At 41.6% G+C, this 14,390-nt stretch overlaps 1 protein-coding gene across 1 annotated transcript in view; it reads right to left on the bottom strand.

Moving 5' to 3' along the window:
- Positions 1-1,791: 1,791 nt before the first annotated feature.
- The window catches only part of LOC137287132 (uro-adherence factor A-like), a 60,875-nt gene continuing 48,276 nt past the window's right edge, over positions 1,792-14,390 (bottom strand). Inside the window, exons 19-22 of the mRNA XM_067819288.1 lie at positions 11,704-11,849; positions 6,975-7,060; positions 6,597-6,800; positions 1,792-4,069 (exon numbers count right to left, since the gene is read on the bottom strand). Coding sequence (XP_067675389.1) covers positions 3,910-4,069; positions 6,597-6,800; positions 6,975-7,060; positions 11,704-11,849 — 596 coding nt within the window. The 3' untranslated portion in view covers positions 1,792-3,909. The remainder of the gene's footprint in view (positions 4,070-6,596; positions 6,801-6,974; positions 7,061-11,703; positions 11,850-14,390) is intronic.

Genomic DNA, 14,390 nt, shown 5'->3' with positions numbered 1-14,390 from the left:
TTGTCTCGACGGTCTGTCTCCACTGATAGCCGGCCAACCACTGACAGTCGGTTAATGTACCTGCCCTATAGTATGGGGACACACTTTTGACCCTGGTCCTTCTCACATCCATGTGGCTATATGAGTGACATTTGAACTTGATAACCGTGCGCCCCAGTTGTGATGCGATTCTTCTGATGCAACGCGGGTGTTGAAGGCAATGGAAGGCCTTTCCATTCTCCAGACCTGCACCCCACCGTCTCATTTGGGACGACCTGAGCTTGGCGAGTGTGACAGTAGTTAATACAAGCCCTGACCTTCCAAGACCTTGGTCAAGCACCTATCTGCCAATGGTGACAAGACCCCTGAAGATCAGTGTTAGAACTGATCTTCAGTAAGCCATGCTTGTCGTAAGGGGTGACTAACGGGATCGGGTGGTCAAGCTGGGTGACACGTCATCGTATCCTATCTGAGCAGATTGATGTTCATGCTGTTGATCCCTGGATTGTCTGGTCCAGACTCGATTATTTTCAGACCGACGCCATATAGCTGGAATATTGCAGAGTGTAGGGGTAAAACTAAACTCAATACTGACGACTTTCGTTGGGATTGTTTAAACAGGTCCTCTTTGAGATGTGTGGTTACCGTCACGTCCACCCTGAGGCCACACTCGTTCTCTTCATGTTACAAATGTGTTTCGAGGATAAAGTTTGTGTTGGAACTGGGGTTGGGGGAAGGTATGATACACTGTGGACTATCCAATACAATGATGCGGCCATCCTCTGTACTACTACTACCAGGGTCACTGCTCTATGGCACGCATCAACCTTCATAGTCAAGCTCAAACTACAGTGTACGAGTTTAGTTTTACGCCGCACTCAGCATTATTCCAGCTATATGGCGGCGGTCTGTAAATAATGGAGTCTGGACCAGACAATCCAGTGATCAATGACACGAGCATCGATCTGCGCAATTGAGAACCGATGACGTGTGTCAACCAAGTCAGCAAGCCTGACCATCCGATCCCGTTAGTCGCCTCTTATGACAAGCATAGTCACCCTTTATGGCAAGCATGGGTCGCTGAAGGCGTATTCTACCCCGTGACATTCACGGGTCTGCTCAAACTACATCCTCTATGGGATTCATTTTAACAAAATGTTTGGTGAAATATACACTGTATATTATGTAATCTGACATTTGTCCTAAGTGTGTGTTTGAAATAAGAGCATCTCCAATTAAAGCTTCTGAATAATGAATATAGTGCAGACAACCCACTGACTGATAATGTGTGTAACGGCCCATGATGTACAGTGATGAATGAGGCTACTGAGCCTCATGAACAAATCCATTTAGTCACATTTTGTGACCATCATACTTAAATGGGAATCAGCTGAAACCTAGAAACAGTGTTATGTGACAGAGTCAACACAAAAACCAATCTATGGTAGCGAATGTGTCCAAGGAATAACAGCATGGGTATATACTATAATGGAAAGAACTATGATGATGCCATCTCACTGACAAGTCTTCGAACCTGATCATCACCACCGGGTTCCTATTTTGGGTAGTTTTATGGTAAGCATGAACTATAAGGTCTGTTTCACCAGGAATTTGTAATGGGGGTTTCATAAGATTTATGTCATGAATTATCACGCATTGATACTAGAGTATAGATAGACCCTAACCAAAGCAGTTATCAGACATTTTTCACAACCATTAAGTCAGGGAGCAGGCATATATACTGTTGACAACACAGAAACAGACTCAGCACATCTACATGTACATTTGTACACTGCATAACAGAAAAATGAATATTCTTCAAAACTGTTTAATTTTGTTTTTTGTATCACGTTTTCTTTACAAAAACAGAATCACAAATATTCTGTGAAATCATGAAAAATAACCTTATTATAAACTAAACAGGGCATTTTCTGCTTACAAGCAAAATAACATAAACTGAAAATCTTGAAAATGAATGTCATGAACTTGTCACACATTCATTAATGGAACACCAAAGGGGCTCTTGCAATAACATCATCCTAAAAACTGATGATACATGCAGCCAAGAAAATGTAACATAACCCTTATCTCTTTCATTTTAACACAACAAAACTAACTTCAATATGCTGGCTTTACAAAGATATGACCTGCATGTACAGATTTCAATCTGCTGGTGTAACAAAGAGATGATCTGCATGTACAGAACATCACACAATATATATGTGTGTGTGTGCACGCGTGTGCATGTGTTTGTTTTTGTTTTGTTATGTAGATGGAAGAACAGTTGAACAGTTTCATCAAAAGAGCTTACTCTACAATGATGAGCAGACAAGTTATGTTTAGGTGCAAAACATCGAAGTTATTTTTTAAAAAATTTTGGGTAAAGAGTTCTGGTTGCCATGTGTGCAGTGTTAGATAAGGTTCATGCAGTCTAATCCTGAATCCTCTGGAGCTTGCCAAGAGGAATGAATACTATTACTTTTGAGATTATTCCCACATAACTATTCTCAGACCTATAAATATGTCCTTTCTTGCCTATATGCCAACACGACAACTCAACCACTGATTTGTTTGCAGACATGAAAAGTCAATATACGCCTAATAGGAAACAAATTTTTCCATGGCAACGTATCTCTACTAGAGATAGTCAACACTTACACAGTGGGCACCATGGATACAAGACATGTTTTCAAGGCTCCATGTGATAGAAGAGTAAACGTGTTACATAATTACTGTTTAACACATACAACATCCTCATATGACATGTTTGGTCCTTGAATGAGCATGTAACAATGTGTAGGTTGTGCACACTGACAAGAGTAATACTGATGACACATGGTGGGATAACAATGACATGTAAACGGATCACAATGACGCATGGTGGGATCACAATGACCCAAAGTGAGATCACAATGACCCAAAGTGAGATCACAATGACCCAAAGTGAGATAACAATTATCCAAGGTGAGATAACAATGACCAAAGGTGGGAAAACAATAACAGTTGTAATAGTAGATGGTGGGGGAGCAATGATGAACTGTAACAGCAGCAATGACAAAGGGCAGAATAACATTGGAGCATGCTAGAATAATGTCACAATGAGTCATTATGGTACTTGGTGTGATAACAATGATGCATGGGGTAACAGGAGCAGCCACAATGTCCCGATAACTATGACAAACACTGTGGTTATAACAATGACACACTGAGGAGCAACATAGATATTACACACCTGGATGAAAACAATGACACTGACACTGACGTGAGGTCAGCTGAATGTTACTGCAGAGCCAAAAGTAGTTTCTATGCAACTACCACTTTGACACGAACCATACAACCGGTGTGGATGGAACAATCTTTACCTCATTTATATGGCCACTATTGACGGATTGTGTGATCAAGGCTAAATGAGACAAACTTTGCATAGCTGATTGCTGCAGCTGGAAATAAAATGAACCATGTTTGATAATGTCCAAAAATTGCATACCGATGATGACAAATGTACAATGAAGAAAACAGTAAATAGAAAAACCTATAACAATGATAATAACCATACATATGTGAACCCATGGGAACATCTATGTAGACAGAAGGGTTCAACTAAGGGGAGGGAATTAGTGTTAGGGACAATAGGTAACATCTGAAGGGGTGGCGTACCAGGCTTTCATCTGAAGGAAGCTATGGTGGCTGTGTCTTTTGAGGAGAGTAGGGAAGAGAGGGAGACAGCAGGTTTGTGGTGACATGATGTTGTTGATGTTGAGGTCAGAAGGTACCATTTGGAAGGTATGAGAATCAACAGGACAGTAAGTCAGGGGTAACTGAATGTTTAGATCAGAGGGTATCATTTGGAAGGAAGGGATGAGAGGCAGGAAAGTGGAAACACTAGGTGAAGCACAGTTGTCATCTTCATCAACGGTGATGGTTGCAGCTTCACTCAGCCGTTGTGGTTGTTGTGGTTGTGAAGTACTGCCTTAGAGGGCTGAGAAGGTTTCTCATGATGGGTATACTCCAGGATTTACCCAGCAGCTTCTGTCTGCGGGTGGCCGGCATATTTCCTACGTCTGTATAATGAGGTGGGAACCCAAACAGCCTGCAACAAGTTGGTTAATAATGCCTTGAAAAATATATCAGCAATGTGTCAAAAGAGACACAGGTTTGAGACATTCACCAATGTGAGATATTCTCACCCATGTATAAGGTAACTCCCCTTCAAACACTTCATTTTCTTAAAAACTTAAAGGTCACATGCAACCAAAAAATCAAACATAATTAAAACACATTTATCACTTATTCATGACATGTAATATACATTGTTGCTTTTAAAAAAACAAATAAACAAAATTATAAGCGTACAATAGCGATTCAAAAGTGCAATATTTTGTACTTCGGCTCACTTCTCCCGAAACGAAGCCCTCGGTAGACCGAACCCAGTCATAGCGGGTGGATATGCACTCAAGTGTAACGACGGCTTCCGATTGCCTGTTTCATTTGCTGACATGCTGAGGGTTCATTATGTGTACAGAAAGATGATCTGTTTGATGGGCATTTTAGAAGTATAGCCAGTCACAAGAAAGTAAGATTCTTTATGGATAACAACTTCTTTTATTGTACTTGATGCTTCGTTTCAGTATGGATTCATATACTGTTGTCAAGCAAAATCATATACACTAAAAGAAGTCGTTATCCATGAAGAATGTATATAGAGATGTTGGGTTTGGAAAATACATGTTCTCTGAATTTGCGCTCGATCCATTCAAATATCATGTCGGTAGGGATGGTAAACTAGTGCACGGCTGGAATCTGTCTAAGTACAAAGCAGGACTTGAAACTGACAAGAGTTTGTACCAGTTTCCGTCAGATCCAGTCATCCGAAAGAAATGAATGTAGTTTGTTTGCAACCCACAGACATAAAACATGTCATGTGTATCACACGTGCCTAATTACATAATGTGGCAGACACGGGACTCGGGTGCACGAGTCATAAATCAACTTATTTTCTTTTCGTCGTATAGTCTGATAGGTGCTAAGTTCAAATTGCAAGTGGTCAATGATTGAAGCTGTGTATTGCATGTTGTCATTAAGTAGACAGGCAGACAGACATATAGGTGTGAATAAACCAGACACTGAGCTTTCTCTGTGACAGAGTCTGCTTACCACAATCAACAAGTTTTTTTACATAACGAGTAGATTATTTACTTGTTTGTGTGCACAACCAAGATTAGACTACTGCTCACCACTTAAGACGCCGGGCATGCATACTGTTTCAAGCTCCACGAACCTGTTCACTGCGCATGCGTTATGGACGCAGCAGAGCACAGCTGTTGAAACCAGTTTTTCCCCCAGCGCTGGGGGGAATTTAGTGAAACGTTTGAACTCCGATTTCGCGGGCTTTTCTTTCATCACGTTTTTTTTCAACTTTATAGGTTGAATTGGCATTTTTTATGATTAGTTTCGGTAAGTGCATACCGAAAGGTACCAGAATCTGCAAAGTTGTGTTTTACGTTGCATGTGACCTTTAACTTATTTGCAGCATGGATTCAGCACGTCAGATTAATCTCCCCTAAACTTAAACGCACACAAACACACCCAATATGTCATTTCAATATACAGTCAAACCTCGTTTATCCAGACGTATTGGTTTCACTTGAAAATCGTCCGGATAGCGAGACGTCTGGTTAAGTGGATCAAACAAGCAAACCGTGATAATTAAGTGAAAGCATAAAAATTTCATGTATGTATATCAATAAATCAATAGTCAATAGTAATAACCGTGAATCATCATAAGATATAAATGTACCGATAATGCATGGAAGGCGGAATGCAGGCTACCATTTGTCAGGTTGTCTCGGACATAATCATGCAGCGTGTGGAACTTCAGGTTGCAAGTTTGGAACTTCAGGTGGCAAGTTAGATGAAAAACGTAAATTGATGACAAAAAGTCTCTGTTTTGCCAATTGCACATTCAATTTTTTTAATTTTAAATGCACTAAAAACATATGACATTGCTTTGAACTTATGCTGTCTGTAGAAAGTAAACTTCCAAATGGGATCACATGACTTTGATCACGTGGGAGGCTATTTTTAACGTGCATCACGACAGATAGTAGGGGTCAATTTATAAGTGTTATATACAGTACAATTACAGTGCAGTTTACCTTAATCCTACTTAACGTGCGTTTTCATTACTGATGATATGTTCTCACAGATGCCAAATCCTAAGGAACAACCTGAGTTACACGCATCCCTAGTGTTTTGATGGCTAATTAATCAATTCAAATCAAATGCCTTCCGATAGATTAAGAATGAAATCACATAGTCAAGCGGTAAACGGTATTGATGTGACACATACACATGCACGTTGCACAGATCTCTCCGTCCCGATAACTGGATCATTTTTCAATGGAAATCTATGGGAATGGTTTAAAAATTCACTGTCCGGGTGCGGAAGTGTGGGGTCTGGTTAAGCAAGTACAATTAATGAACGTAGGTTTCGGTTCACATAAAAATCATCCGGAAGGCGGGGTTTCCGGATATGTGGGGTCCGAGTAAACGGGGCTCGACTGTACATGTTTTTGAAAATCTGTCTCACAAAGTGTAAATATACTATGGTCATTTACCTTTCGACCTCTGATATCCAAATACCAGTTGTCTCCCCTTCCATCTCGATGGGAAACAGCTCATCATGTTTGCCATGCTTGAGGCTATTGGTGCGTGTGGTGACACAACCCATCTTGGAGATGGTAGCTCGGCGGTTGCAGTTTTGCTCCAGGACGCTGTTCAGATCCACATTCTCATGCATGAAGGTGGAGATTGCTGGTGTGCTGGAAAAGACAGCAAGCTACAGCTTCTTTAATGCAAGCCCTAAATCGTTCCTACCTACCTACCAGCCTGTAAACACAAACTGATAGCCTACCTGTATATACTTAGTGTACTGCCTCTGAGCACTTGTCCTATCACATTCAGAGACCTGCCTGTAAACACAACTGATAGCCTACCTGTACATGCCAGGGATGTTTCCCCAGAAGAACCTTCCCCTCCGCTGGGCTGACATGTACTTGGAGTCCCAAAGGGCTGGCTGGCACTAACAACAGACAGAATACCCTGAGTATGAAAATGGTAGAATGATAATATTTGTGTTTGTGTTTGAAACCGGAAAAGAATTTACTAGAGTGAGATTTGTATTGTAGCATTTGTATGGCAAGTTTTTACTACATGGATAAGAGCTACTGGAACCTGCACAGTAACTGTAATTATGTCAAGAATTAACAAGCATTGTCACTAAGGGGACATAATCCCCGCCGCATATTATCAAGTCAAACTTAAAAAGAAATGAAAGTGAAGGTTTAAGATGAAGTAAAATGTCAACGAAAACATTACTCTCAAACTCTCTTGATATCTTTCACTGTAGTTGTTCAAACACAAAAATATTTTGAAGAGTCACTTGACCATTGTGTATGAAAATCCTAAAAAACACAGATAACCTAAAAATGTTGCTGTTCAAATGTTAAGTGTTGCAGTGACCTTGAAAATTGTGTAAAGGTCACCAAAATCAACTCGGCCCTGCTCCTTCCCTTGAATATGATGAATATCCAGTGAATGGTTCTGGAGATATCTCGCTGACTCGTTAAAATATAGAAAATTGGAAATTTTAGCTGTAAATTATACAAGCATAATACTCATCCTATCTCACACTGTGGATCTCCCCTTGACCACACAGTGGAAATAACCCTTAACAAAAAGTTTCTCTTGCAAGATTTTGTCTGTGCATACTCCAGGTCACACACAGGAAAACAATGAAACAGTTGAAAACCCTAAAAACTATGATCCTTTACACCTTGATCCCCTCTGGGCCACTGATGCTGTAAGAACCCATGACATTAATGTTTGTAATCAACATACAATGAGATTTCGGAATTCACAAACTTATTCTTAGATGGTTGCTTTTTAGTGTGGAGGTTGGTGAGTATTATGCATGAAAATCAGTAACATTATATATGGCTTGCCTCAATGCTGTAACATAGTTTTGTCTCGACGCCATTGTTATGAATGTTGTACTGAGGGAGATTTATCATGGACATTTATCAGACGAAAAATGGAGAATAAACACAAAATCATTCCAAATTTAACACAGTTTATGCTTTCAATACAAAATTCAATTTATCTTCCTGGGCAAGTACTTTTCATGAAGGATGAAGCTCTGGAAACTTCCAATGTAGATGCTGTGGACAGTACAGTGGAATACAGCGTCACTTGGTATAAGACAGTCTTGTGAAGGCATGCGGCAAACTTGGAGAGATCGGACAGGGCAGTCTAAGTAAACTTAGTCTCAGTACTTTTCGTTTCACTCCACTACTGAGTCTAACAAAACCTAGTAGGAGGTCGTGTCAGGTAACCTTTGAGTGACCTATGACTGACCAATCAACACGAGAAGGCCGAACGGCTTTAACCAATCAGACAACAGCTACTGTTTAGGGTTTTGACTTAAAAAAAATCGCTAGTCACTGACAAAGCTTCCTTGAACCGAAAATTTGCACAAAAAACACACGTATTGGACCTACAGTAAGAATGCTTTGGGCTTTCTGATGACATGGTTACCATTAGCCAATATTTCCGCAAGCTGACATCCTTGAATATTGACAAAAACACTATTTTCAGCGACTGTTTACTGACTGTTGACACTATTGCAGCATGCTTCATGTGCATTAGCGATTGTATGGAAAATAGCATTCGGAATTGTTTGGGTACAAACCTTTCCAAGGTAAAGTTCAAAAGGTATGTGCGGATGTCCACTTTCGCGATTTGGTAAGCTGTGTCTGATTGATCAATCTCAAATGTTACCTGACGCGACCTCCTACTTGGTTTTGTTAGACTCAGTAATGGATTGTAACGAAAAGTACTGAGACTAAGTTTTACTTAGACTGCTGACACTTTAGAGTGAAAGGTCTGTATCATCTGGGCCAAGGATTGATGAAAGTGCATTGTATTTGAGAGATCTCTGAAGATGATCTAACTGCAAAGATGCAACATCTGTGGAGAAGATGATGCTGATCAAAGAAAGTAGGGATCAGAGGATTATGGTCCATGAGACATTTGCAAAACAGAAGAGAGTGACAAAATCATGTAATCTGCTTGGTTGCTTGAAGCCTGTGTAGAACCTGTGGCAGCAGGCATCTCAGAGGAAACTTATTACCATCTGGGCCTTCCCAGCAGATTGTCTGGACATAGTACTCAAATGTTGATAAGTCTGGAGTGAGTGAGTTTAGTTTTACGCTGCACTCAGCAATATTACAGCTATATGGCGGCGGTCTGTAAATAATCGAGTCTGGACCAGACAATCCAGTGATCAACAACATGAGCATCGATCTGCGCAATTGGGAATCAATGACATGTGTCAACCAAGTCAGCGAGCCTGACCACCCGATCCCGTTAGTCGCCTCTTACGACAAGCTGAGTCGCCTTTAATGGCAAGCATGGGTTGCTGAAGGCCTATTCTACCCCTGGACCTTCACGGGTCTAATAAGTCTGGAACTGCACACACTTACTTCAGTAGACTGGTTCTGGCGATTGTCAATAATCACGCCGATTGAAGGTAAGATCTCTAGATAGAGTCTCCTCTCAGCAGGATAAGGACAGACTGGGCGAGACAGAGCATCAGTGATGATGTCCTGGCTGACACAGACCCTGAAGTGTAGTTATTCTATCAACTGAACGGATCAATTGTAGCTCCAATAGTCATGAGAATCTGTTTAGCCTATGTACTTAACTGTTGTTTCATTATCTGACTCAATTCGATTCTGTCAGTCACCACTGAATGTGATGAGAGAGAGGAGGATAACAGAATAACTTTGGAATCCAACATCAACTGTCCGTAAATTTGGACAAGCCATCATTTGGAGCAGATACAACAGCACCTAGGAGCTCCTGCCATGGTTGAAAGGACCTTGGTTATTTAAGTGCCACTGGAACTTTATGCCGCATCTTCAGCCATCTGGGTTGAACATTCCGCCCAGCTAAGTGTCAAAATCACCCTGTGATGATTTGAAACCATGAAGTCAGAACAAGTTCCAAATCCTTTATGTTGATGATCCAGACCAATTGCTCCAGCACTCAAGCGTTGAGATAAGTTGCCTCTGCATAACTTCCAGGACAACGTTCCTGGAGGAACTGCATGAAAAACTTATCAAGTGGGCCAATAATAATGGGGTTGCCATCCACTGAGAAAGTACTCCCTTTAAGACAAAGCAAAGAAACTTCAAATGACTCAGAATGAATCAGAAAATAAGAGTCTCACCAAAAATCCATCTTGAGGCAAAAATCCTTTCCACAATGGCTGGTTGTGCGAAGGGTCATTGTTTGGAAGAGCCTATGGGATCTCCTCAGAGATCAGGGACGAAATACAGCCGTCCCTCGCAATAACGTGGGTCTCAGGGTCCATAGACAACCCCCGCGTTATTAGACACCCACTTTATTGCTCACATGAATATAGTTTGAGTGAAAGACCCAGCAACAAGAGTGTACATAAACACTGCATTTGGTACACATGTGCATGTGTATATACAAAACGTACAGTATGTGCATCTGTGAATGGTTATGAAACTAGCATGCGACGGAGAAAATAAAACTTACAAAAGTGTTTCTGTGTTTTATTTCCGTAAGACTGATCTTTAATACGCAAATCTGCTAATGTGGTATGATATGGTCAGTAGTTTTACCTGGCGCTGTCAAACTGGCACTGTCATTTTTTTCCAAATAAAGGGAAATTTCAGATTGCACGGTAGACTTTCTTCCATAATGTAACAGTATACATGATTGTTACTAATCGTTCAGATATTAAAATGTATGGGAGTTAGAAGTGAGCCAGTGACGTCCTTCTTTTCAGTTGCCGATGTCAACTCACCTTCTCGAACACATAGAGAGGCAGTGGCATGTGAGCAGTTTAGCCAATCAAATATATTGTATCATTTTGTTCACATAAAGAAAGGCAGTGATTGGATAATCGCTTTAAAATCTGCAGAATGTCCACGGTGTGACAAAATTGAAGAGAAAACACGAAATGAACTTTAACGAACACTACCTTTATTTGATGGCATGATAAAAATACGAATATTGATCCCCGTAAGCTTAAGGGTAGATGTTTATTTAACAATAAAGGATTGATTCACGACCTCAATTAGATATGGAGAACACGCGGAGATATATTACCAGGTCATTGCTTTGCTTTCATTACGCAATGTGTATGAGACATGAACTTTTGGGAGCCACGGATTACCACGCGGTTTAACCGAATCTGCGGTATCGCGAAGCGTGTTATTGGGAGAGACGACTGTATACTGAGCCAGACCTCTAAAGTGCCCTGAAAGTTTTATCTTCAGTCTCAAGCAGGTCATCTTTACTCAGCAGCATGAAAGATATTGACTTCCCTAGGGAGTCATGTGGTCAACCAGTGCAAACTAATGCTTTGCATTTTCAAGGACCTGCAACATTAGAAGGGACTAGTCTCCGCTCAGATGAACTGGTAACGGAGGCTAAGAAATGTTGTCATTGAAATATCCAAGCATTGCAGTATTTCACATTCAATCAAAAAATTTAGAGAATTCTTATTTACATGGAGTGACAACAAATAAATGTCATTTGTAATATCAATATTTGAAAATAAGACAAAATATAAAGTTATCACTTCAATCATCCTGCAGCATGAGCATGTTATGAAGCATAACATCCTACCTCTAGGAAGCGTGACATCGTATTCTTGAACTCGGTTTTCATTGATGCTACATTCTCATACAGCCAGAACAGATGTGTGTTGCTGTTGAGCTGCTGCAGCTTGTCAAGCACTCTCACATACTCGAAGAACAGCAGGGCAGTGCTACCTGTAAGGGCACAATGTTGGTTTTTATTTTCTTCAAAATCATATTTTGCAACTTGCAACTATAATAATTGAACCTAGCCTGTACAACTGTGTACAGTTCAAAAATGAACATCACATCAGCAAGCGAAATGTCCCTTAACATGACCACCAGATTAAAGCAAACCTCTAAAAAAAAGCATAGGAAGCTAGGAACAATATTTTTAACCAGAATAGTCATGAAGCTAAAATTTATGATATGTTCCAGCCATATCAGATTAATGCAAATAGCCATGTCTCAGGCTGTCAAACTGGTGGCTGACAGCATGAATGAATGAATACTGTTTGATTTTGCATCAGCAATTATCCAGCTACTCCCAGCAATTTGTAAGAGTTCAGTAAGGGCTGAGGAAGCAAGTGACACTAACTTTGATCTGGGCTTGGAAAAGGTGAGAAGCAGAAAATGCTACCTTCTACTGTATCAGCATGTGTGTATGTCATGAAGCAGAATATGTCCTCTCATAAGGTCAACATTGGACACTTCACCCAGATGCAGGCAGTCGAATATGTTTGTTTCACTGCTAGGACTGATGGTGTTTTAGACAACACAAAAACCCTTGGGAGTGGGCGCTCCCGACTTAATGCAGTTTTCAGCCACAACTTTTGCTAGAGTAAAAGGACGCAGTTTTTCCAAGTAGGCCTCGCCGCCCCACAATTTATCAGGTGACCCCTGTGATCTGGCTGCCCTGCTTCGGTACAACCCCCTAAAGGGCCGGAGGGCTGTGAAAGAAGGAATAGCCCGGTTGCTCAACTAGTTTAACATTCAGTACCAATCTCCCCAACTTACCAAAGGTGAGAAAGGACCTAGGAGCGGAACGCTTTGAAAACCGTTAGGTAATCGGAAATTCAACGCTTCACTGACATAACTGCTCAGAGAGTAGATGTCAGTAAGCGGAGTGTCACATCATCTCTGCCTGCGCACAAGACTGGCCGTTCAGTCTATCTAACCATGAGTATGACAGTGCAATAGGCTCTAGTTTTCCAGGTGAGAATGATCTTGCCCATATGAAAAAATACATAAGAAATGGATAACATCGATATCTTATCGTGCACATAGCAAAACCGAACACGAGGAATTGCTTCATCGAGGACACCTGCTGCGCCAAGACCAAAGGAACAAACTGATGGAGACTCTCCACATCCATGACCGATATATCTCGAAGGTTGCAAACACAGCATCAGACTTCCAGAAACATCCTTCGTGGACCTCTACCAAAAGTGAGTGAGTTTAGTTTTACACCGCTTTTAGCAATATTCCAGCAATATCACGGCAGGATCCTCAATCAAAAGGCTAGAGTTGTACAAGACACTTCTGCAGTGGAAGTCGTTGAAAGTGGAATAAACAGTCTCTTACGCAGCCTGCACCTGTCCTTAGAGGCAGACAAATAGATCCTCAATGCCTGCACTGGGCAGAAGGATAGATCTTCAATGTCTTCTGGACCCATTATGGATGACAGAGGAGGAATATGGAAGGTACGATCCGGCTGTCCTGGCAGTTGGTTCTTGGCAAGAAGGTCCCACCACAAACCAAGGAACACTCTAGCATGTTGAGACCTCTCAAAGCGTACCCGAGATACATCTAGACTCAAGACATACACACAGCTGTAGCCAAGGCTAAAAGGATAAAGGTCTTCAATGTGACATGCTCAAAATCCTTCTCATTCAGGTCCTCATACTCACTCGATGTGAGATGAGCAAGTACAACCGAAAGATCCCAAGCTGGAGACCAATATAGATGATCTGAGTGCGGATGAACCAGTAGGTCGAATCGGTCGGGAAGTGGAACTGGATCTGGTTTGGCTAGCTCTAGATGATCTACGAACTAACTCCTCACCGGCCAGTAGGGCGTGACCAAAAGCAGTATCATCTGCCGAGTCGTACGCAGCTTGAGAAGCACACATGGAAGAAGGGCCGTTGGTGGAAACTCGTATGCGTTGAGACCATCCCATGGAATTGGGAGAGCGTCTTGTTTCCAAGCCAATGAGTCCAGGATTGGAGACATGAAGAGGTGCAGCGGATGGTTGAATCTGGTGGTGAATAGGTCTACTGTCGGCTTCATCAATTGAAGACAAACAGTCCTGAACACCTCTGGATGCAACTTCCACTACCTTGGGGATGGACGCTTTGGACATGACAGAGAGTCTGCGATGATATTCTTGACCCCTGGAGTATGATTGGCTCGAACAAATATTTTGAGAGAGTCCACCAGGTCGAAGAATTGTTGCATCCACCATAGAAGCTGAGGCGGCCCTGTTGATCCCATCCGATTGATGTGCCACATGACTGATGTGTTGTCCAATCGAACCATGAGGGACGGTGAGACAGAAAAGGTGGTGAGACGGAACAAACGACTCTAAACAAACTCCACCGCAAACATTCAACTCTTGCATCCACCACAGTGGACAAGAGTGAAACTCAATGGGTAGCATGATCAGTGCAGACGGAACGCCCCTCCTGGTATGTGGAGCTGGAAACACTTGCATTGGCCGGAGTTGAAGCTGACCTC

The sequence above is a fragment of the Haliotis asinina genome, chromosome 6 (assembly GCF_037392515.1).
Source record: "Haliotis asinina isolate JCU_RB_2024 chromosome 6, JCU_Hal_asi_v2, whole genome shotgun sequence".
NCBI lineage: Eukaryota > Metazoa > Mollusca > Gastropoda > Lepetellida > Haliotidae > Haliotis > Haliotis asinina.
Note: the sequence above shows the minus strand (reverse complement) of the source record. Positions and strands in the feature narration are given on the sequence as shown.